The sequence below is a fragment of the Camelus dromedarius genome, chromosome 31, assembly GCF_036321535.1.
Source record: "Camelus dromedarius isolate mCamDro1 chromosome 31, mCamDro1.pat, whole genome shotgun sequence".
Lineage (NCBI taxonomy): Eukaryota > Metazoa > Chordata > Mammalia > Artiodactyla > Camelidae > Camelus > Camelus dromedarius.
In genome coordinates this window covers 9,366,173-9,389,038 of record NC_087466.1, presented here as the reverse complement: position 1 = coordinate 9,389,038, position 22,866 = coordinate 9,366,173, and the positions used below count along the sequence as shown (strand labels likewise).

General features: G+C 49.0%; 1 protein-coding gene and 2 non-coding genes across 5 annotated transcripts in view; 1 reads left to right on the top strand and 2 right to left on the bottom strand.

The window, feature by feature from the left end:
- The window catches only part of WSCD2 (WSC domain containing 2), an 84,343-nt gene that overhangs the window by 15,405 nt on the left and 46,072 nt on the right, over window positions 1–22,866 (bottom strand). For 2 of the 3 annotated variants that reach the window (XM_031442931.2, XM_064481123.1), the window contains exons 3-5: window positions 16,078–16,192; window positions 12,755–12,939; window positions 940–1,061 (exon numbers count right to left, since the gene is read on the bottom strand). In XM_031442931.2, the coding sequence (XP_031298791.1) occupies window positions 940–1,061; window positions 12,755–12,939; window positions 16,078–16,192 (422 nt within the window). The remainder of the gene's footprint in view (window positions 1–939; window positions 1,062–12,754; window positions 12,940–16,077; window positions 16,193–22,866) is intronic. The other variant, XM_031442932.2, reaches the window with a different exon arrangement.
- TRNAA-CGC (transfer RNA alanine (anticodon CGC)) lies at window positions 2,170–2,242 on the top strand. The gene has a single exon. It is a non-coding gene; the product is annotated as a tRNA-Ala (tRNA).
- Window positions 5,031–5,103, bottom strand: TRNAA-AGC (transfer RNA alanine (anticodon AGC)). Its single transcript has one exon. It is a non-coding gene; the product is annotated as a tRNA-Ala (tRNA).

Here is a 22,866-nt window from a genome sequence, read left to right as displayed (position 1 = left end):
TAGCCTCGGTGGTGCTGCCTCTCGGTCTTCCTGAGAGGTGCTTCATGAATTTGGACCCTTGATGAAAGAAAGAGTCAAGCAGGATGAGTCAGAGTAGGTGGGGGCACTCAGGGGTCGGGGTGCAGGCTGAGCAGCCAGGAAGAGCCACAAACAGGCAAATGCCAGCATCACTGAGGACAAAGACCATGTCCTGTTGACTTTGCACCCCTAGCACTGAAGACAGGAGCCTGGAACAAAGGCGGTTCACATCAAATATTAGATGAGTTAGTCAATGAAATGGGCAACCACCTTCCTGTGGTGGTGGGAGGGATGGTTCTCCTTTGGACCCTCATGTAATTAGCGCATCATGAGTGAAGAATGGAGCTCCTCAGACATCGCTGAATGCCACCGATGTGCCTAGCTCTGTGCTGGGTACTGGGGTGGTCACAAAATATTTTAGGCACAGTGTCCACTCTTGTGTATTTCCCTGTCTGGCTAGGGAGGAAGGATGAACAGTCAGCCATCAAGGGTCTCAGGCTGAGACAGGACTATCCAGTTGGATCATCCAGGCAAACAGCTATCCAATGCCCACAGTTCTGGATGCCACACCTGCCCATCCTCCGCTTGCCTGACTCCAGTGATGGAGAACTCACTCTACCCCAAGGTGGGGCTGTCCTTGCCTTTACCTGGCAATCTTCTACTCACGCTTCTAGGTTCACATGTCACCCTCATTCTTGAGCAGTCCCCACTATTAGAACAAACACACTTCCTTGGAGGGAAAGAAATGGACCCCTACCCTTTGGATCCACATGAAACGGTCACATTCCTCTCCCCCGCCACAGATCACAGTAATGAACTCCCTCATCCCGGTGGAGGGGGGGCTTCTCCAGCCAAGCATTCCATTCTTCCAGCTGTTCCACACTGCTCTCCCCAGAGTTCTGTGAGCAGAACTGGGCTCACCTTCTCCGTACAGAGATCCACACACTTGTCCACGGACATGTTGGGCATGGCGGCCGTCACCGGCAAGGCCAGGGAGAGGTTGTCGGGCCGGCGGAAGCAGCCTCGGAAGACCGCACTTCCATCTGGAGAGCCAGAGGGAAGACAAATAGTCAGATGTAGGCTGGGAGAACTGCCTTCTGAAGGAAGCACTTATAAACTGAAGCCCAGAGAAGGCAAGAGACTTGCCCAAGGTCACACAGTAGAGACTCATGAGCTACATAATTCCAAGAATCCAGGCCACTGAGATGTTCTTGCTGGACCACATAATCCCCTTTGCTTTGTCCGAATTCCTTTGTCTCACTTCCTCATTCCTGAGCAGCTCCCCATTTAGGGAAATGATAGATGCCCCGGAGGATTTTCGTGATTTCATCAGGAGAGGGCTGGGGCATTTGAAGATGCAGGGAAGGAAAGGGTCCAGGGCACGCCTGCTCTTCCTCAAGCACTGGGATACCCCTCCTTCCCATCATCCTGGGCTCAGGGAAAAAGCCCTGGGCCTCAGGAATCTCTGCCCACCCAGTGCTACAAGTAACTGATTCATCGGAGGGATTCCCTTTAAGAAAACCTAACCTGGAAACAGCCCAGCTACGCAATAGAAAATTTGGAGGCCATTGTTATCTCTTCAATAGAAGTCACCCTCAAAACAATATTCAGTGATACTGTCTTAAGCTGGGTTTACTTGAAGCAGAATGAGAGATGGTGTTCTGCTGAGGGCACGCTCTCAGGAGAAGGGGGCAGGGAGCAGGTCCGGGCAGGGGAGGAGCCAAGTAAGCACATGACCTTGGCTGGGTCCCACCTGCAGTCTGGAGGGTAAATTGCACCACGGAGTTGGTCCCACTTTAAGGAAAGGGCCCCACCTTGGTCCTGTGTGCCTCCCTCCCCAATGTCTGTCAATTGCTGGCTGTGGGACATAATTTCCTGGGAGAGGCTGTTGGGCCAGGGGTCATTTTTTGACAAGGGGGCAGATGTGAGCCATTGATGAGAAAGAGGATTTGGGTGGGTACCGTTTTCATCCAGTACAGATTTATCACACAAAGATTTATCAGTAAGGATGCTCATTGCAGCATTTATTTAAATTAACACGTGAAAGACTGGGAAAAACCTCAGTGCCCAACAGTGAAATACTGGACAAATACAAGTACTGAATGGCAACACAATGCATTTCTATGCCCCATCAAAAATAATGATGAGCGGGGAGGGTGTAGCTCAGTGGTAGAGCATGTGCTTCGCATGCACAAGGTCCTGGGTTCGATCCCCAGCACCTCCATTAAAAATAAATAAATAAACCTAATTACTCCCTCCCCCGCCAAAAACCAAAAATAATGATGTGAAAGGTTACTTTAGAGAAGATGAAGACATGGTCAAGGTACAATGTTAAATAAAAACTGAGAATATGAAATGCCACATATTATAAAATATTAATTTTGTACACAAATTACCTCTCAATATAAATCTCTAGAGGGACATAAACTAATATGTTAACAACCATGGTTCTTTCGGAATAGTAGGTGTGATGGTGAAGTTTTGTGTCAACCTGGCGAGGCTGTGGTGCCCAGTTGCTTGGTCAGACATCGGTCTAAGTGTTGCAGGGGAGGTTTTTTGGTAGGTGGGATTAACATCAGTAGTTAGTTGACCTTAAGGAGGCTTAAAAGGGATTTCCCTCTAAAATGTGGGTGGGCTGCATCCAATCAGTTGAAGGGATAAGAAAGGAAGAAAACAAGGTTTCCCGGAGAAGAAGGAATTCTGTCTATGGGTATCAGTCTTGCCAGCCTCCACGATTGTGTGAGCCAATTCCTGAAATAAGTCTCTTAACATAGCTACTGTATAGCCTTCTGCTTCTCTGGAGAATTCTGACTGATAAGATTACAGGTAATTTTTATTTCCATCTTTGTGTAAAACTCTTTGCTAACTTTTTTGGCAGTGTATATGCATTTTTAATGCAATAAAGACAAATTAAAAATAAATGCTTTATGTTTTCACTTATATGTGAAATAAAAAAAAATGAAACAAACGAACAAATCCAGAAAAACACAAACAGACTCACAGATACAGAGGTACACAGATACACAGGTAACTTGTGGTTACCAGAGGGGAGGGGCTTGGGGGAGGGGCTAAATAGGTGAAGGGGATTAAGAGCTATAAAAACTAGTAGGTATAAAATAAATCATTTACCAGGATGTAATGCACAGCACATAGTCAATGTTTCATAATAACTTGGTATGGAGTATAATTTATAAAAATATTAAATTACTATTTTGTACCCCTGATACTAGTATAATATTGTAATTCAACTATATTTCAATTTAAAAGTTTTCTTAATAGTGGCCCCTGTCAAACTTACTGAAAGGCTCATGATGCCCATTTAAAAATGGGTTCCATCGTTCTCAAATTTGAGTTGTACGTACTTTTCTAGAAGCACAGATTTCACATAAAACCAAGGACACTGCTGGTGCAGTGACTCAAAACCAGGGGCACAATATTAGGTGCCATTTATGGAATCCCTACTGTGTGTGATTCACCCCTCTGAGAACTTTACAACCATCATCTCATTTTACCATCTTGGGAACTCTGCGAGGTCCATAGTAAACTCTTATTTTATGGGTGAGAGAAACAGGGCTCAGAAAGAGGCGGGTTATGTGACAATACTAAGGACCCAGCGTTAGCAAAAAGGTGCTAAGGATTATCTCAGAAACACAAGGCTAACCCTTGGGGAAAAGTGAAGCAAATTGCAAGAATCATATACCTCCATTTATGCCTGAATCTGGGTCTATCTATCGTGTAAAACCCCCTTTTAAGCCTATATGTGTATATCTATATTTAAGTGCAGAGAAAAGCATACGAAGGATGGCGGAGGAGGGGGAGGGAGTCTAGGAATGAGAATTCTAAATTTCAGCTGTCAGAGGCACCCTAGTGATTATCTCTACCACCTGGCACCCAGTAGCCTGAGGTTGTTCACGGTGGAGGCAAATCTAGCAAGCTGAGAACATATCTGGAATTGGGTGAAATGGCTCATTTCCAGAGCATGCCGCAGGCTCACACAGTCCAGTGCCATCTCCGCCGCGTTCCCCCATCGCTCACTCCAGGCTGGTGAGAGTGGTGGCGGTGATGCTGCTGGGTGCTGTGGTCCTCCAGGCCTCAGTTTCCCCACATATCAATGATAGGGAGGGAGTTAAACTATGCAGATCCCCTTCTGTACAGAACAGCCCTCCACCCCCTAAGTGAGGAGCTGTCATGCCCCAAATGCCACAGTGTCCTGTGGGGACGGTCTCCCATCCTGTGGCCAGGGTTGCAGTCACCCTAAGGGAGATTTAATGATGCTCAGAGAACATAGTGTACGAGGTGAGGATGGGGAGGGGAGTCAGATGTTAAGCTAAAGATTTAGAGCAACGAGGTGGGAGGCTGGAAGCAGCGTGGACGAACCCTCACTTAACCAGAAAGCTCAGTTAGTTGGATGCCAAGTCAGCTCAGGGTACAAAGACAGGCTGACCTTGCTCTCAGAAATAAGGAGACTCGCCTTCTCTCTTTAGACTCCACTAGCGTTTACTGAACCCCTATTGATGCCAGGCTCCAAGCTGGGTGCTTTAAAGCCATTGAAAGTTTGCAGCCACGTGTGGGACATGCCATGGCTACCCCCACTGGACAGATGAGACAACCGAGGGTCAGGGAGGCTCTCTGGCTTCCAGTGTCACAAAGTTGTCAAACAGGTCACTCCATTTCCAAAGTCCACGCTCCTTCCGATAATAATAATGCTACTCTGAAGATCAGATGCTTATAGTCATATCATGATATCATTGTTATCATTATAGCTGCCGTTTACTGCTCACGTGCTATCAGCCGGGAACTAGGCTGAGCCATTCACACCTGCAGCCTTGTTGAACTCCTGCATTTCTCTGGCGGTATGAGGATCCCCATTTTTACAGATGGGGAAACTCCAGGCTCAGAGGGCTGAAACCATTTGACACAAGTCACCCAACATATAAGAAGCATAGCTGAGACTGGAATCTAAGTCTGAGATCTTTCCACTCTTGTTTCAAGGGACAATTTTTTTTTCTTAATGGAGGTACTGGGGATTGAACCCAGGACCTTGTGCATGCTAAGCACACACTCTACCACTGAGCTATACCCTCCCCCTGAGATCTTTCCACTCTTGATGATCTTGCTGAACGTTCTCTGTGTGCCAGGTGCTGGGTCAACACTTGATATGCTTTATCCTCCTAATCCCAACAACGTAGGTCCCATTCTCCCCATCATACAGAAGGGAAAACAGAGGCTCAGAGAGGGAAGTGACTTGCCCAAGGCCACACAGCTGACAAGTAGCAGCGCCTGGATTCCAACCCGAGGACATCTGAGCTCCGAGTCCTCTCACCCTCTGGGCTACCCCTCTTTAAGAAACCATCCCCAAGCCCTGTTTGAACATTTTCAAAACACTGTGACATCTATTCTCCCTCCTTTGCCGTTAATATTCACTCCACTTTGACCACGAATCATTCACAAAGTCAGGGCTCTCACTCTGGGGTCTCTCCACACTGGAGTCTGATTCCCTTTAAGCACCTAAAAATGCCCAGACCTTGACCCTGAGTCTCCAGAACTATATTCAGATTGGTAACCTGCCCCTTCCTCACCAGGACCCTATTCAAGGGACGATGCTATAATCCCTTTCAGGTCCGTGAATCTGTCTCCTTGGAGGAGGCTGAATTCCTACCCTGGCATCTCCCCAAGTGATTTTCTCCTGCTTTCCTGGATGCCAGGGGGCCAGACTGCAAGGGTAGGAAGAGGAAGGCAGACTCTATAAGCCTAGCTCTGCTGAGACAGTTCTCCCTCTGACATTTAAGCATCTGCTAATGAGTCCCTGACCCTCCCAGCTTAGAGAGCAGATCTGAGCTGAATGCCCTGAATACCAAGTAAGGTGAGGGTTTCAGAACTTAAAGGGCCAGCAAGGGAACAGAAGCTTCTGCTGTAAGTCTCTGCTTGGTCAAGGTGTGCACTGGGGATGGGGATGGGCAGGGGAACAGGTTTGGAAAGTTAGTTCCAGGGGCAGTTAACCTGCTGGATGTGAGGTCTTCCTACAGTCTTGCCCATTCTGCTTTTGGAGTGGGGAAGCCATGTGGATTCACAAAGGGATTTGTGATGGCCAGTGGAAAGGCTGGACTCCCAGGGATCTGGAGAGAGCTCTGGAGGCCACCTCTCTCTGCAGGTTGCTCTCCACTGATGACTTGGTGATTGGAACACTGAGAATATGCATAGTGGCCAAGACATTGAACCCTTCTGCTACCCTCATTTACTTCATCTGTGAAATGGGTCACTGGTTCTCCCCACCAGTGATAAGAGGCTCTTTTGTCTCTTACATCTGAAAATAACAACAAAGAAAGTGGTCATCCTCAATCCTTTGACCTTCCTAAGACTCTCCTGTGATACAAAGAATTTTGGACTTCCATAGCAGTAGGCAGATGCCTTCCTGTTTGCAAAAGTCTCCCATGCCCAGGAGAAAGGGCATTGGTTTTAAATTCAGACAGACCTGAGTCAGCAACTTACTTAGCTGTGTGTCCCTGGACAGGTGTCTGCACTTCCTGAGCCTTGGTTTCCTTATCTACACATGGGTATCATTATCTCTACCCTGCACAATTGGGACGGAAGTCCATACAATGGCATTTCAGCGCCTGAGACCTACTAGGATTCAGTCAATCTCTCTTCCCACTCCTTCTCCATCACTTGCTCATGATATGTGAAGAGTGGCCAGATCCTATGTGGAAGACACTCTCAGTGCCCCATTAATACACTCCTGGTACTCATCATCCCAGTATAGGCTGACAGTGACCTTCGGTAAATACCTAGGACCTGTGAGGGACAGGCTGCACTTGCCAGTAAGTTAATGACACTCTCAGCCATTGATGGGTGAACGTTGGTGGATAAATACTGCAGCGTCCTGCCCCTCCAGTGAGACACCTCTGAAGCATCTTCTCCATTGTCTCCCATGGTTCCCTGGTGGGATTAAGCTTCATCTGTCCTCAGTAGTGACCTGCATTGTACAGGGCTTGTGTTGGCTCCTTCTCTGTCTCACTTCTACACTCCCCTGGAGATGCATCCTGGGGTCACCTCTCAAGTAAACCAAAGCTCCCATCCTTCTATCTGGGGGAACCCAAATCATACTATCTTGGATCTTTGAGCATTCTTAATTCACAAGGGAAATCCTGCATGGAGTTCCTAGCCACTGCTCTTGACAGCCTGTAGTCTGTGCAAATGGTGCCCCCTGGAGTTGTGCAGTACACAGCCTATGGCCAATAGCAGCAATCCTGAGTAGTATCTTCTTAATGACCAACCCTTGCTGAAGAGTAGCAGCAAAGGTGATAATGACAGCTGTTTACTGTATGTAATTAGTGCTAAGTGTGTCACATATATTGCATCTCAATTAATCCTCACAACAACCTAAGAGGCAGGCAATACTATTATCCTGTTCTGCAGGTGGAGACCCTGAGATGTAATAAGATTTGATCACTTATCCAGCTCATACGGCTAGTAGGGAGCAGAGTTGGGATCTGACCCCAATCTTATTTGACATCACATTCTGGTTTCCCACCTCTCTGCTGTTCTGCAGGAGGCCTGCTGAATCCTAACATGGTTGGGCTCCAGAGAGCCTGTGCCAGCCACCTGAATTTCCCAGAAATCCTCTCAGTCTCCATAGTAGGGGTCCAAGGATCACAGAAGCCTGTGCCCCATATTCTGAGAATGTCAGCTCTTCATTGCCAGGCCAGCTGGGATAGTGCATGACCTCGACAGCTAGGGGTTTTTACTAGCAAGAGGCGAGCAGAGCCGCTGTTCACCAGCTCTCTTTGCTGGGGGCAGATGAAAAATGGCCCGGAACCAGCTGCAAGTATCTCTGAAGTCCATCATCTCTTTGTTCTGGGGCTTCACAAAAATGAGGTAAATGCCACCAGGCATCAGCTTAAAGGCAGGCGTGGAAGAGTTCTCCTTGGTTTGAAAGAGGCCACCACCCCCTGGGTAATTAGGCCAAGCTCCACTGCATTAAAGATGCCAGTGAGGAGGAAAGGCAGTGAGCTGGGAGCTGTTAATGGCTACCTACAATCAGAGACAGATTGAATTACACAAAGAGCCTACCTGTCCGAGGAGAATTCAAACCGGCTATTTTTAGCCATCACCAAAGGCTCCTGTGAGCTGCTGGAAATTCAAATAGCTCGAGTTGGGTGCTGCTCAGAGTGAATCAAGGAGTTTTCATTTTAGGAAGGAGGGTGCTTTGCCACCACTCCATAACAGGCCCTGTGCTATGTGTTTTCTCACTTTTATTTCACCCGGTGGTCATAGCAATCTTTAAAGGTTGGAATGGTCCTCATTTTACAAATGAGGCACTTGAGGCTCAGAATAAGTGACTTGACCAAAATCAACACAGCAAGAAACTGGAAGGGCTGGGGGTAGAAATAATATCTGCCTGATTTCAAAACCTACATTGCTCCCACAGCCTTCCTGGATTTTGGTTCAGGGAGAAGAGCAAACCAATTATCTCCCATCATGATGCAGAAGGAGAAAAACTTTCCAGCTCTCATCTTGTTGGCCCTACACAGCAGAACTCATGAAGACTCATATGAATCATAAAATTCAGGGATCCCAGGCGTCTGTCAAGGGAAAGGAAGAAGCTTCCAGGCCAGGCAGAGAAGGAGCTAGACATGGTCCATCCACCCAGTGTGACTCCCCATCATCATCGGAGGCTTCCCGCAGCAGAAGTGGCTAAAATGGAGCATCACTGAGCACAAAGCACAGGTACTGAACAAAATTCCCCTTCTAACTTTTGGTCCAAAGACAAAAAAGTTGCCAGAACTAACAACAGTATGCAAAATTCCCTATGTAAATTGTGACCCAGATGTCAAGATTTTTTTTTCCAGTGATATTGTAAGCTTCATAATACTTTCACAAAGATATAAAAGAAAAAACAAGAGGGAAAAGCGCTGAGCCCTGGCAGAGGCTGCACTGGAGGATGGTCAGCACCACGGACAGCCACCCACAGGACCAAGCTCTCTCTCCCTCTCCCCCACCCCCCGTATATATGTATATGTGTATATATATATATATATATATATATTTTTATGTGTAGTTCTAATGAACGTTGCAATGCAAATCTTGCAAGAACCTTCTTTCAGGCAAATGAAATTCCTTGCAACATCCTATAAAGCCATAATGTTCTCAAATCACCAGCAGGCCTTTGCCCCTGGGAGGAGAGCTACACTTGCTGATATATTCAGCAAACTGCTGTGAAAAATGTAATCCAACCAAGAAGGAAGTCCATTTCTCGGTTCCTTTGTAACGAGGGCAAAGAGTCCATGTGCCGGAGAGTCTGTGTCAAGGAAGAATGGCAGGGTGCCTGCAGACATTTGCTCTGCCAACCTTTTAATGCTCTCACTACCGTAGGAGCATTCCATCACCTCTGAAACATGTAGGCTGGCTCCCTACGCAAGGCAGACCGCCCCATCAGAGTGGTGCCTGAAGGAAAATAAGCCTCCTTTGGATCTTCACAGTTGTTAAGAGATCTGTGCCACTGCTCAGGGAAACACAAATTAGGACACAGTGTTAATGTGAACTATCGACCCTATAAAGGGAATCTGGTTTCTACCATACCTGTTTCCTGGAGTGTTTTCTCACTGCCCTGCCTAATGTCACACATGCTAGTGTCATGTTCCAGTGGCTTGGAGAGCCTCCCTTTCTGATTTATTTGTGTATAAATCAGATCTCAGGAATGGGGAGCCAAGGGTGCCACTGAGTCAGAACAAAGACTACTGGATATTCTGCATTGCTGTGAGTCAGGAAGTGGGCAGAGAGAGAGAGAGATCACGGGTCGGGGAAGAAAGGAGGTAGGTTAGATCCAAGGAGAACTCCCAAAGGAGAGGCTATGGAACCCAGAATCCAATCCAAGAGGTCAGAGTGTCCATAGCACTGCAGTGAGTTAGCACCCAAACTAGGAGACAGAGACCTGGGTTCCAGCGCATGCTCAGTCCCTGACAAGAACTGCAGCCTTAGAAAAATCATGCCTTCCCTTCATCTCCTAAAATTACCTCTCAGCTTTTGCACACTCTGTTCCCTTTGCCTAGATTTCTTTCCCATCCTTTGATAATTTGTCTTGAGTCTAGATATCCTCCTCTTCTAAACCAGGCAAAACCCTATGCATCTTTCATGGCCCTAATCAGTCAGCCCTTCTTTGTGGAGCATCCCCTAGGGCTGTGCAGTTTAGCCATTTCTGCTGTCTGGGCCTCAGTTTCTAAAGCTGTGAAATGGAACATCAGTGAGGAAGGGGCTTCCAACGGGTCATTCAAAACATAGCTTTTGCTGACCCTTGATTTTTGCTCATGGCTGAATAAATGCCTCTCCCTTACACCTGGAAATCTCCTTAGAATGAGATTCAGCTCAAATGTGGCTTTCTTGGCTCCTATGTAGAACCGCCACACTCAAACAGATCTTGGGTCTGTCTCTCCATTAGATGGTGATCTCCTTGAGGGCAGGGACTGTGCTTTATTCCCCATTGTCCTCTCCATGTCTAACCCACAGGGGAGCTCATCGAACGTTTTGGTTCAATGAACAGTCCCCACACTCTCTCCATGTATCATGAGAGAAAGCCTACCAGGAGCCCCAGTTAGACACATCGCCAACCATGTGTCTCCTAGTCCAGGCCGCCTCCATTCTCACCTCAGCCACAGTAGCCTTGAGGTTAGTAAGGCTGAGATCTCCTTCTGGAGTCTCCGGCTGAAGGTGCCCAAAGCTTCAAACCTTGTCCAGTGATGATTCAGAACAACTGGGGTGGACTTAGAGGCTCCAGGACTCCCCCTCTCAGTAGAAAAGAATGTGTTCCCCATCTTGGACATAAATACAAAGATTCCTTTCTCAGATGGAACAAAACACCACCCCACAGACGTGGGCCAGCGGAGGGGTACCGCAGCATTCCTGCAGCCTCGGGGGTTTCTCGGCGGCGACCACCCAGCCAGCCCTCCCACTGCGACAAGGGCAAAACATACCTGATTGTAACAGAGTCTAGTGGTCTCGCTGTGTGTTGAGACATATGTTTCAGCTGGTTGAAAAGTCTTCGATGGTCCATGAGAGAGTTATTATACCAGGTGATCTCAATAGCGTGTGTGTGTGTGTGTGTGTGTGTGTGTGTGTTTGAGAGAGAGAGAGGAAGAGAGACAAGGACAGAGACAGAGACGGAGAGACAGGAGAAGGCTCACATTACCTAGGCAATCCGAACGTTGCCCAAAAGGAGGTCCGGCTAATATCAGCTGTTGACATACACAGCCTAACTCGTGTTATCTAGCTCAGTATCACCCATAGCAGCTTTCTCTCTAAACACACATGACTTTAAGCCCATCGCTTCAGATGGTCAGAGTCACCACCAAAACAGCATAAATATTGGCATAAAAAATCAATCCTGGGGAAGATAAATCAGCCGTCAAATGAAAACCTCATCACGCTATCGTCCAAACCAGAAACTCGCTGTGAGGACGTCATCCAGCCTGGATTTCACACACCCTCCCCACCCTCTGCCAGCCGGACCTTCAGACCGGGGTGAACTGAGGGCAACGACGGGGATGTAGATGGCGTGGAAATCGGCTGCTTTGCAAGCGGGCGGCACACTTGACCCTACCGCAGAGTGCAGCTTGAACAGGGCTTCAAAGACATGGGATTTGGGAAACAGAACACATCGTCAAGCAAGCAAGTGAATTTCTATCAACAATGACATTCACATGGACGAGGCCTTGCTCTGCACGCAGACAGGCATGAAGGTTCTGCCAAGTCCGCTGGGTGGGCAGGCCTACATTGTGGGCGGACCTCGTCCGCCCCACTGAGGTCTAAGGACTTAGTATTCAAAGTGTGGCCGGTGGAGCAGCAGCCAAGCATCACCTGGGAGTGCCTTAGAAGCGCAGCATCTCACCCCGACCCGCTGAATCGGAATCTGCATTTTATCAAGATCTCTCTAGCATCCCTCGGCACATTCAAATGTGGGAAGTCAAAAGGTTGCAGGGGAAGCTGCGGGTTCCTGTTTGTACCTTGGGGCTGTATCAGAAGAGTAAGCAGGACAAGCCTCAGCCTTTCATGTTTCGTCAAAGCTGTTAGCTCTTCTTATAAGTTTGAAGGTCATCTTTAAGGTCACAGGACTGTGTGACCTTGGGCAGGCTTACTTAAATTCATTAAGCCTCAGTTTCCTCACTGTAAATTGGGGATAATTAACAGTGGTAATTGCCTGAAAAGACTGTAGGGGCTCAGCACAGGGCCCGGCACACAGTGGATTCTTGATAAATAGATATTAACTTTTCTTAAACATCCAGAGATGGGACAATGGGACAACACCCACAGAAGTGGGGGTGGCTCCTGTCCTCTCCTGTTCATCCCCTTCCCTCTAACAGTTTGGAAACTGGAGAGTTTTTCCAACAAGACTGAGGCATTGACAAGCCTTTATAGGAGCATTAAGGACATAAGTTCTGGAGTTGGCTTAAATCCTCTGCTGCTCATGTGACATCGAGCTCCAGTTTCTCCATCTGTAAAATGGGAGCAGGTGAGTAACTGCCACTTTCCAGGGTCACTGTTAGGAGTAGGTGTGCTCTTAGAAGATGATGAAGTGTTTGCTGTCACTGTCATCATCATTGTCATCATCAGTAGAGACAATCTGCTTTCAGAAAGCCAGGAAGGACAGGCCAGCTCAGGTTCTAGCTGCTTGTTAAGGAGGAAGACGGGTGAGGGTGAGGGATGTGGCTGGAGGGCAGAGAGGGGCAGGGGCCGACTCACGTACACCTGCGGGCTGACTCCTGGGCCAGCTGCAGCCGGTAGACGGAGAGGCGATTGGCGCCACCGCACACGCTGCCCCGCTCGCCCTTGCAGTCCATGTCACACTCCGCCTCGCTCACGTTCGTCGCCTGGATCTTGTGGCCACAGTAGCACTCGGCACCGAACTCCAGCCCGGCATACAGGTAGCCCCTGGGGGAGGCTGCTGTCAGGCCAGGGCAGCTGCCACCAAGCAGACCCCAGGGAAAGAGAGGCTCACCCAGCCAGGAGGCCTGGCGGATGGGAGGTCCCCAGGGAAGTGAGGAGACATGATGATGAGGGGTGGGGGTAGCAGACAGGCCCCTGGGGACACAGGAGACCTCAGGGGACAGGAGACCAATCTGGAGTGGAGAGCTGGTAGACAGGGGCTTCTAGGAGACAGGGAGACCCCAGGGAAATGGGCAGACTGGGGTGGGGGTCTCCCTGTTTCCCTGGATGGTGGGGCGAGGGGGCCCTGAGTGGAGCAGGGAAGACCACGGGGATCAGGGAGACCCAAGGTGACCTGGGGAACAGGGGTGCTCTAGGGACAGGGGGACCTGGCCTGAGAATAAGGAGACCCTCTCAGCGTCAGGGAGGCTGAGGGGTTAAAAAGTCTTGGAGGAGGGAACGAAGGCAGGAAGCCAAGAAGGAATACAGGGAGGCCGCTGTGAGGGGACAAGACCCCAGGACCACCCGCTTTCACCCCCAACCTGATGTCTCACACCCACTACACACCTACCCACACAGACTAACCACGTCCGTATTCACTCCCACCTACATACACCTTCAGGACACGGCATACTCGGCACACACGCCCCTTGGATCCTGTGGGCCTTTCATCCCACCCCACCCTCTGGCTCTTCCCCGTCCAGAGCCATGAGCCAATCACATCTGCAGAGGCCAGCCCCTATATTCCAGGAAACGTTCCCCAGGAGTGATGCCTCTATACCCCGAGAGGAGCGGCTGGACCCAGGGGGAGGAGGCAGGGACTCTCATACCTCTTTGGAAGATGGTAAAATCGAGGTCACATATCCAGCCAAGTAAAAAAAATTCCTTTCCTTAAAACAAACAAAAAAAAATATCCAGGCACTGCAAGGTTTTCAACTTTTTTTTCCCCCTCATAGCTATGGAATCTTTCCTAAAAAGGACTCTTTGTCAGGTCCCGCTCTGTAAACAGATGCGAAGGGAACTGCTTGCTCTGGTTCCAGGGAGTGGGTCTGATGAGGGGCGGGGACGACAATCCCTGCTCAGCCCTCTTTCCCACAGTGACCTCTGAGGAATTTTCCAGAATTGCGAAGGCCCCTCCAGGGAGCAGCCTCTGAAACGCTGGTCATGCGAGGCGGAACCACTGGGAACCGTCAGCCTACACTCGGGACTTCTCGGGGCTGGCTGGAGAGACAGACTGACCCAGACTCGTGTCTCCAAACACCCCAGCTACTTGGGGTGGCGTGTGATCACGTGGTCACCTGAGCAGATGCGACAAGAGCAGCTTAAACTAAGCGGGCATCTTAGAGCTGGGCCAGCCTCCTCTCCCACCTGCCTGCCTCAGTCTCTGTCTCTCTCAAGCCCTGGTTCTCGGGCACCCCTGGGGCCCAACTTATACAATTGGACCCACTGGTAGGAGGACCACTGGGCAGCAGGATTGTTTGAAACTTCCCAGCGGGAAGTGGAAATCACATCGTGGTCCCAGGGCCAGCAGCATCCGTAGCACCTGGGAACTTGTTAAAAATGCAAATTCTCGGGCCCCAACCCAAACCTGCCAAATCAAAAGGTGGGGAGTGGGGGGACCCAGCAATCTGTTTTGAGAGATTCCAGGTGACACTGACGTGTACCTCCTGGGGCTCACCGCCTAGATGGAGAGACGGGGTAACCAGAAAAGGCCGGCATAGTGAGACGAGGGTGGAGATGGGATCGATCAGTCGCAGATTGTGGAAACGCAGAGGAGGCCCCCAGCTGGCCCGGGGTGTGAGGAGGGCCTTCTGAGAGGAAGCAACAGCCAAGGTGAGCTTCAGAAGATGAGTCAGATCAACTTGTGGGATTCGGTTTGGCAAATATTTTTGGCTTCCAGATTGATGCTGAGATAAGTTGGCCACAGCCCTGCTCCCCAGGGGCTCCCCAGCTCACGGGGGAGACTGAGGCATGTACCTGCTTGGACCACAGAACAGCAACAACCTAGACCTGCTCTGTGCTGGGCACGGCTCCCAAACGTTTGCCTTGCAAATATCAACTCTTCAACTCCCAAGGACCCGTAGAAGGGCATGGCCTCTGAAATTCTGTCTCTCCACCATTCAATAAATAAATGAATGAATCAATATCACCAAGAGCTTGGAGTCTTTCCCAAGCCGGAGACAGTCCTGGGCTCAAGATGTCAATGGTGGACTATTCCAGAAGCTGATGATAAAGGAGACACGTCCCTGTTTCCTAACCAGGGACAGAGGGATTTGTCCCTTGGCTGCCCGCTTGCCCAGTTCCCTTCCAGCCATGCATCCGAGGTCCTTCAGAGCTTGTGACCTCCAGAGGCAGCTGGCTGTTCTGAAGGTGAGCATGTCAGGGGCCTCTTACAAGCCACAGGTCAAGGGACCCTGGGCACATGGGAAGAGATGGTCAGCTCACTCCATGGTGCCTCTAGGGCGGAAATGCTGGTTCCCAGGCCCGGATTGACAGTCCCGTCCCCACTCGCCAGTCCTCTGGGGCCTCGCCCACTCTTGGAAAGTCAGCTCCCTCCCCTAATCAAGAACATCATTTTCTTCTTCGATTGGAAAACACTGTCTGGACAGGTGAGTGTTTTTCTCTGGGAGAGACACAAATCATTTCTTGGCTGGGAAGTCATTAAGTGTCCCTGATACCCAGGGTCCCCCCCTCACCCTTCCTGCAGACATCCTATAAGCCTCACACTTTCATCACGTAAACATCCCCTTGTGCTTTTCCCACAGTGCTGGACCCTTGCAAACATGTCCACAGACTCCGGGACTCACAGCCATTATTATTTGAAGATAATTACGTATTGGCATCAAGGTCACAAACACATCCAGCTGACCCTGCACTATGTACACTGCAAACACACTTCCAAGCACAGTGTCACACAACTGCACAACAAACCCCCAGACCAACTCCCTGCTCGCTTGCACGCATGTACACGTGCACACGTGCGCGCTCTCGCACACACACACACTCTCTGGCATCACCCCTCCTTTGCAGTCACTTGTTCATCCTCCATCATGCACGTCCCATGGAAAAGGAAAGACCACCGCAGGCAGGGACCTGAGAAGGACGGGGTCTGAATGCACGGAGCCTGGGACGTCGGGGCCCTACCGTTCCGCGCAGTTGTCTTGGCAACGGAAGACGGTCATCTTTTTGTAGTCGAAAAAGGACACGCCTCGCAGGGCCCGGCTCTGGGTGTCGTCCAGGTAGCAGCCGATGTACTTAGCTTTGGGGAGATGAGAAAAGTCAGATGGGGGCGGTGCGGGACAAAGTGGAAAGGGTTTCAGGAGTAACCAGTGTGCCTCAGGCTATGTGGCTTTGTTGACCCTTTGGTACCTCTTCAGTCCTCTGAGCAGTAAAGCAGAAACAAAAAAGACTGAAACTCGTGCATTGGCAGAACTTGACTTATAAGGGCAGTAGAGTCTGACGGGTCAGGCCGTGGGCCCTGGAGGTGAACAGAGAGGAGGAAGGGATCCTTCCAGGGCCAGGGTTACGGTCACGCCCCTGGGCTCTACTGGTGACACCTGGGCGCCCAGGAACTCAAGCCAACATCATTCCCTTAGCATCAAGCAGATTAGACCCGTATGAAGACAGCTCTGAAGAGCCTGATAATTGACAGCCTGTTCATTTCTACAAGATGCCTTAAGATGTTCCTTTTCCCTGGAAGGAGCACTGGACTTGGACATCTCAAGGTCTTGGTCTCCATCTCATGTTGGTTACATTCTAGTGCTGACCGAGTGCATTTAGGCCATTAACCTCTCTGAGGCCCGATTTTCTTCCTAGTGGGGATGACAGTCTCAGCCCAATGAGGTTAAAATGGACTTATTTGTATAAACATCTCTGCCATAGTGTCTTGCATACAATTGGCACAAAGTTAAGGTGAGTGGAATAAGAAACCAGCCATTTACAGTGCTGTCTAAGTACTTTACAGTTTACCCATATTGTGGGCCAAGGTGAATGCTTTCATCCAAGAGGAAACTTTTTTTGGGGGGGAGGGAATTACATAATTTATTTATTCATTTATTATATATTTATTTTTTAATGGAGGTCCTGGGGATTGAACCCAGGACCCAGGACCTCGTGCATGCTAAGCACACACCCTACCACTGAGCTATACTCTCCCAACCCCTGAAAATTTTGAATTATGTAAAACAACCATCCAATTATAGTTTTCTTAAAGTAGTAAACGTGCTCCTGAACGTCATGGTAAATAGTGCCCGGAAATGATAACTTACAGTTTATAAAGTCTTTTCCCATATGTTCTTACAATTAATATTATTAATTTGGACATGTGCTTTGCTAAGTGCTTTACATGTATTGTCTCAGTAAATCCTGAGAATGACCCTTACCTTAGAATGAGTTAAGTATTAATATTCCCATTCGGGGGGGGGGGGATGGTGTAGCTCAAGTGGTAGAGTGCACGCTTAGCATGCACAAGGTCCTGAGTTCAATGCCCAGTACTGTCTCTAAACATAAATAAAACTAATTACCACCCCCTCCCTACAAAAACCAAACACAATGAAACAAATTCCCATTCAATATAGAAGAAACTGCAGCCCAGAGAGGCTAAGTCACCTGCCCAAGGAAACACAGCTTATATCTGAGCTAGGACTGGAGCCGGGCAATGTAGCTGCAGGGCCCACGTTCTGAACTACAGCTCGCTTCTTTGCATCTGGGGATCTTTGCAATGAGCCGCGTGAAGTGAGAAGCCATGGCATGCTCACCCTCATATCTTCCATGATGGAACAGAGGCCCAGCTGAAGCGACCTACCTGAGACCCGAAACTAACTGGTGGCAGAACAAAGATTTAATTCTAGGTCTACGGGACCCCATACCAGTGCTGTTTCCACTCTTGCTCTTGGAAGTAACTGGGGAGGACCCAGCCAGTCCTCAGAAGCAAATGGCCTTCATAGGGACTGATGGAGGAAAACACCACAGGCCACTCGATCTCGCTCTGGCTAGGCTGCTGTCTATTCAAACTGTGGGCTTCTTGCCCCCTCGCTCGTGGTGGAGTGCGGGGTCTAGCAGAGATGCAGGCTCATTACTGTGCAGTTGTGTCCCTCAGCGCCACCCTGGGAAGTACAGTTTGTCAGCCTCGCTGGAGATGTGTCCCGACCCCGATCACCTTGAATTTCTTTCCTAAGACAGAGGTGATCTGATCGACTAAGAACAGTCCATCTCTAAAAGAAACATTGCCTCCCTGGAGCGGGCACATCACACGGTGACAGCTCTGGAAAAGCCTACATCTTGTCATTGTGCTTGTTCAACAATGAATGTCCCTCCTGTTGCAGATGCAACCACGGCCCTGGGGCATGGATGCTGCTGACACCTGGGCTGGGAGAGAGGACTTCCATGGGCCGTGTTGGCGAAGGATTCACACCAGCTTTAGCTCAATAGCACACTAGAGGACGGAGTGTCCAAGGATGGCAGGAGGGGGAAAAAAAAGAAGAGGAGAGAGGGAGGGAGGGAGAGACGAAAGGGCAGGATTGTTTTATTTTGGCAGCATGAGGTCATTGTCACCAGATCAAAAGCTGTGTGTGTGTGTGAGAGAGAGAGACAGAGACAGAGAGAGAGGAGGAAAGTATGTAATGAGCACCTACTATGTGCTGTCTTCTTTACAATGTGCCATGCCTCATCTAAAAAAATTCAGTCCTCACCCGCTTCTTATTAACCCATTTTATAGATGAGGAGACTGATCCCATTGACAATTGTATCTGTCTGCCTTAGAAGCGAATCTTAGTGCTGGCACACGGTCTCTGTTCTGACTAGTAGCCACTCGTGTTTCTTCATGTCACTTGTTTCTAAGTGGCATTCGAAGCCATGTCATCCGCCTACGTCCCTGTAGCATAGAAGTGTCTCACTTAAAACTTAAGCCCGAGTCTCTCTCTCCTCCAACTGCTTTACATTTGGGGAGGCTTCACTTCCACTTGGCCCACAGACTTCAGCATCACAAGGAGCCATACTGGGCCCTGATGGGGAGAAAGGTTCATGCCCCTGAAAGGCTGGGCTTGGGTTGGATGTACTATGACCTTGGGTGGTCTAGCCGTAGGGTGTGAGGGTAGATGCGTTTGCCTATATGTGGGAGAATGGATTGTGTTAGATGAGATTTTTATAATCAAATTAAGACCAGTGAGAGTGTATGTACACACACATGTCCACCGGATGGGGGGGAAGGGGTGAACTGTAATGGCACTGTTTGTACCCTCAAAGCACCCCCTCTTCCTATTTTTCCGTTAACAGACCTTACCTGCCTTGACCATGGAGAGACACTGACCTTGGAAGGGCCAATCGTATTGTACCTGCCACCAGCCAGTCACTGATTGCTCCAGGGAAGGGCACATGACCCATTCTTTGGATTCTTACAGATTAAAGCCGGGAGAAAGAAACCTGTTTTCCCTTGGGTTACAACACTGTCATTGTCTAAGCCCGGAGCTACCAACAGCCACGATCCGTGGCACCAGAGTCAGTCTGTGTAGGGGACAAACCAACTGAGGCAGAGGCAAGCAGAGATGAGAGTTAGGAAGAGAAGGGCACAAATCATTCATTTGAAAATCTAGCCCCTTCTGTAATTTGTGGACAAGATGCAATACATATTCTTCTTTAGCTTAATCTGATTCAAGAAGGGTTTTTGTCCCTTGAAGCACGGACTAACATGCTGACTGTCGAGATAAGTTGCTCGAGTCCACCCAGCTGTGAGGGTCTAGACCAAATCCGTGTCCAGGCTGCCCCTCCCCATGTACCACGCTCAGTCTCTGCTTGGGAGAAGGGCTTTTCCATCTTCACCAGAGATACCTTCCCAGAGGGATGATGGGAGAGGAAAGGTCTTTTGGGAAAAGAGCTGAGATTTGACCATGGGTCCATCTGCTCCCAAGTCTGGGCTTTTCAATGCTGACCACCCCTTCCTTAACCCTCCCACCCGGCCAGGCATCAGGCTGGGATGTCCCACACAACAGGCGCTCAAAGACTGGTTGGGTGAACTGGTGCCCCTCTGTTTCCTCATCAGTCTACAGGAGGGGGGATAAAAAGATGCATGGTCCCTTCATTAACACTCTGGAGAAGCTTGAGTGTGTTACACGCTGCGACCCGATGGGCAGGCTGAGTTCTTTGGGTCACGACATGGATACTGAGTCTGTTTCCTCCTTGTCCTGGGCAAAGGCTGGGGACTCTTTCCCCACTGACCTTTCGGTGCAGGCTGTGGCCAGCACACCATCGTCCCTGTCCCTGGAGCTCCATCAGCCCGCTAGCACTGAGCTCATCAGTGTGGTCACTGTCCAACCCACTTCAGCCGTTTTCCAAGGCCCACCCCCCTCTTCAAGTTCTGCTGTGGTGGCAGAATCTCTCGGAGATGAGGGGGAGGTCAGGCATGTAAAACAGGGACAAAAATCACAGGCCACTTGAGGGTGGATTAACAGCCAAGTTCACATAATCCATCAGCTCATCGCTGCAGCCATCCAAATGCTGCTGAAGTGGCACGGTCTCGTCCCAGCCTGGCTATTTATCTCAAGCACAGAAACCAGGGAGGGCTGAGCCCGGGAGAGCACTGGAAAAGAGCCCTCCTGACTGCGTTTTTCTCCCTTTTCCTTCTGCTTCAATTCATCCTCTCAAGAAATTTTGCTCTCTAAAAGCTAATTGGTTAAACGGATAGCTAAACATATGCTAATTTGTATTTCTCTTATTTGCTGTTTACGAGTAGGTTCAGAGACAGGAGGCATCATGGTGCACTAGAAGAACAGTTTTGGAATCCACTAGATCTGGGTTCTAATCCCCAAACGGCAGTAGCCTTGCAATCTTAACTCACACTCCTGCCTGAAAAGTGGGAATTAAAAATAAAAAAAAAAAGTTATGGGTTGAATTGCGCCTCCTCGCCAAAAAAGATAGGTTGCAATCTTAAGCCCAACACCCTGGAATGTGACTTTATTGGGAAATAGGGTCATTGCCGATGTAATTAGTTACAAGGTAATACTAGAGTGGGCGGGCCCCAATGTGAAGGTCCAGACTAAATCCACTAAGTCCAAGCTGACTGGTGTCCCTGTTAGAAGGTAGCTTTCTGAAGACACAAGGAGAAGTCTATGTGAAAACAGAGGGAATGCTGGAGTTATGCACCTGCGGGGAATGCCGAGGGCTGCTGGTGATGCCAGAAGCTGGGACAAAGGCACGGAATAGATTCTCTCTTCGAGCCTTTGAGAGCACGTCTTGATTTTGGACTTCTGGTCTCCAGAGCTGAGGGGTAACACATTCCTGTTGTTTCAGGGCACCCAGTCCATGGTACTTTGCTGCAGCAGCCCTTAGATGCCAATGCAGGGGCATTTTTAAGATTGACTGTGAATGAGATTGATCTCTGCTCGAGCCTAGCACAGGGCCTGACGCAGAGACCAGACTCAAGACACGTTATTTTCGTGCTGGAGATTCTCCACCATCTTGGAAACTTGTCTTTCAAGAAGGTCACTCCAGTGCTGTCTCAGTTTCCTTGTGCAGGGAATGCAATTTCCTGCTCATATCTACACTTCCCTAGGGTAGATGGGATGCATCTTTCATTTTGGTCAAGGCTCATGGATCCTCCAGACTCAGTGCAACTATCTCCTCCACCAGGAAGGCAGCCGTGATACACCCTCATGACCAAACAGGACCCTCCCTTGGAGGGGGGCTTACCCTCACCATAACACTTTCCTGAACAATTTCCCAAGTGCTGTCCATTATTTTTTTCAAATGAAAAATAATTAAGGCCTATTATGGAAGAATTTTCAACAAAATGAAAAAGTGCTATAGTGAGTTAAAAACCAGATACGATGTCATATACAGAGAAATACACCCATAAAGGAAAGAGACAGGAAGGTGAGATGGCGATCAGCAGTGTTGACTGGGACAGCTGTTGCGTGGTGGGACTCTGGGCTCTTTCTATTTTCAGCTCTTTTCCCCCTATGTATTCTAATTTTTCTGCAATGAGCATGTGTGACTTTGATAATCAAGAAAAAAAGTTAGTTTTTTGAAAATAGAATTCAGCTTTTCACTTACTTGCTTGTATTCCCCCAGGGGGCTGTAAATATTCCTCAGAGTAGGGGAAAAAATGTTGTGCTTGAATCATTCTCGTGTCTCTACCTCCCAGCACAGGTGTGCAATAAATATGAAATGAATGAATGAATAAATGAATGAATGGAGTTGGGGCTCAGTGATTAAGAATAAAAGCTTTGGATTCAGACAGAATTGGGTCGGAGTCTGCGCTGCCTCTTAGCAGCTGTGTGACATGGGGCAAGTTATTTAACTTCTCTGAGCCTTTGTTTCTTCATGTATGAAGAGTTTACTGCATCCTACCCAATGTGAGGCTGAGTATGATGTGTCTCTGAGACAGAACAGACCCTCCATAACCTGCAGAGACCGCATCTTCAGCTGGAGGAGACAGACAAGGGGTGCCCTGCTGTCCCTTCCAGAAATGCTGACTACATCTCCCCATGTCCTTCACCCCCAGCCCACACCCTCAGTAATCTAGGGGAAACAGAAACAGCACAGACAGAAATCAAACTGGATTTGGTTCCAGGCTCTTCTCCCAATAGCTGGATCACCTAAGGCAAGTCACATCACCTCCATGCACCTCTGTTTTCTCCTGCAGAATTACAAGATTATTCACAGTAGCTGGCACATATTAAGTGCTTTCTGTGTGCCAGACTCTGTCCTGAGTACTTTTCATGCATTGAGAAGTGAGGCGATGTAGTGGTTAAGGGTCAGGTGTAGAATTCAAACCACCTGGGTTCAAATCCTGGTTTACCCCTTCTTCCAGCTGGATAACCTTGCACAGGTCACCCAACCTCTCTGTGCCTCAGTTTCCTCCCTGAAAGGTGGCGTTAACAACAGTGTCTACTTCATTGGGTTGCTATAAAGATTAAGTGACATAATAGATGCAAAGTG